This window comes from Octopus bimaculoides, chromosome 24, assembly GCF_001194135.2.
Source record: "Octopus bimaculoides isolate UCB-OBI-ISO-001 chromosome 24, ASM119413v2, whole genome shotgun sequence".
In the NCBI taxonomy this organism is placed as follows: domain Eukaryota; kingdom Metazoa; phylum Mollusca; class Cephalopoda; order Octopoda; family Octopodidae; genus Octopus; species Octopus bimaculoides.
Window position 1 is genome coordinate 35,659,130 of NC_069004.1, and position 1,334 is coordinate 35,660,463.

General features: G+C 33.5%; 1 protein-coding gene across 1 annotated transcript in view; it reads left to right on the forward strand.

Moving 5' to 3' along the window:
* The window catches only part of LOC106870305 (glutamate receptor 2), a 6,117-nt gene extending 4,905 nt beyond the window's left edge, over positions 1–1,212 (forward strand). Inside the window, exon 5 of the mRNA XM_014916330.2 lies at positions 89–1,212. Coding sequence (XP_014771816.1) covers positions 89–329 — 241 coding nt within the window. The 3' untranslated portion in view covers positions 330–1,212. The remainder of the gene's footprint in view (positions 1–88) is intronic.
* The last annotated feature ends 122 nt before the right edge of the window (positions 1,213–1,334 follow it).

Below are 1,334 nucleotides of genomic sequence, written 5' to 3' on the forward strand. Positions count from 1 at the left end.
TATATATATATATATATATATAAAATTTATATTTATATATGTATATATATATATATATATATATATATAATTTATATTTATATTTCAGGATTCGAAAACTACATGAAGCTGGACTTATTGAAAAATGGAGACACAAGTGGTGGTCCGATTCTAACAAGTGTTCAAAACAAGGCCCCCACGGTGACCCCTTGGAGTTATGGAGTCTCGCTGGGCCCTATTTCATCTACGTCGGTTTTATAGGTCTCGGCTTCATTATACTTGCATCTGAGGGCATTTTTATAGCTTTTACTCGCCGGAAGTCTAAAGAAGATATCAACAATGCCACATAATCTTAAATGGTTTTATACATACATGCACACACACACACACGCACACACACACACAGAAGCATACACGCACACACACAGACACAAGCAACTGAATGCATTGCACACAAACAGTTGAAAACAGAACCCTTGCTGCACTAAAATATATCATATTTACTAAACTGTTACTTCAAATTTTGTTATTCTGAGTTGTACATCTCCGATTCTCAAACAAAATACGAGGAATGCAACAAGAATGGATTATTCCGGGAATCGAAAACGAAAGAGAAGAATTTTGTTTTTTAATTAACAGTTTTTATTTCTTATTTTCTCTGTTTTAATTGAAGACAACACAGCCAGGGGTCCGTGAGTCTTGTATAAAAATAAATGGAGAACAGGACTTTGTTTTTCTTTTAAAAAATGAAGCTAGAAAAATAAAGAGAGAGAGAGAGAGAGTGAGAGACTACACAGTAGTACACATTCACTTGCCAATCACTCATAAAATTTTGCTCTCTTGTAAGAAATGTTTTTTCAAGAAAATTCCTGTCCTAAACAAAGTATCTAAAATGTTTGGGGCTAAGAGTGGGTTTGACTCTTTGCTTTTATATATATAAAAAACAATTTGTTACTCATGTTAGCAGGTCAAGGATGCCATCAGTGTATGTATTCATTCTTAGCCCGAACACAATAAGCTGTGGGTCAAAGTTCATGTTGCGAACATGTAGGCATTTTTCATGCAGCAGATCTAGGAAGCATTGCCAGAAGGCTTATACATATAATATTCGGGATGCCTTTATCTCTACTAAATATCGATACAGATGTGTTAGCTAAGATTTTGAGGATCTGATCAAAGACTTTGCAATTCAAAAAAGTAGGAGGAAACTTTTCAAATCTAAATAAAATGGAATTAAACAAACAAACATTATTTTCCATCTTGCTGTTTTGTTTCGTTCTGAAAAATAAGGATTTATTTTATGGTTTGTTATTGTTTATATTTTGAATTACATAATCTTTTATGGGGGGGGGGGG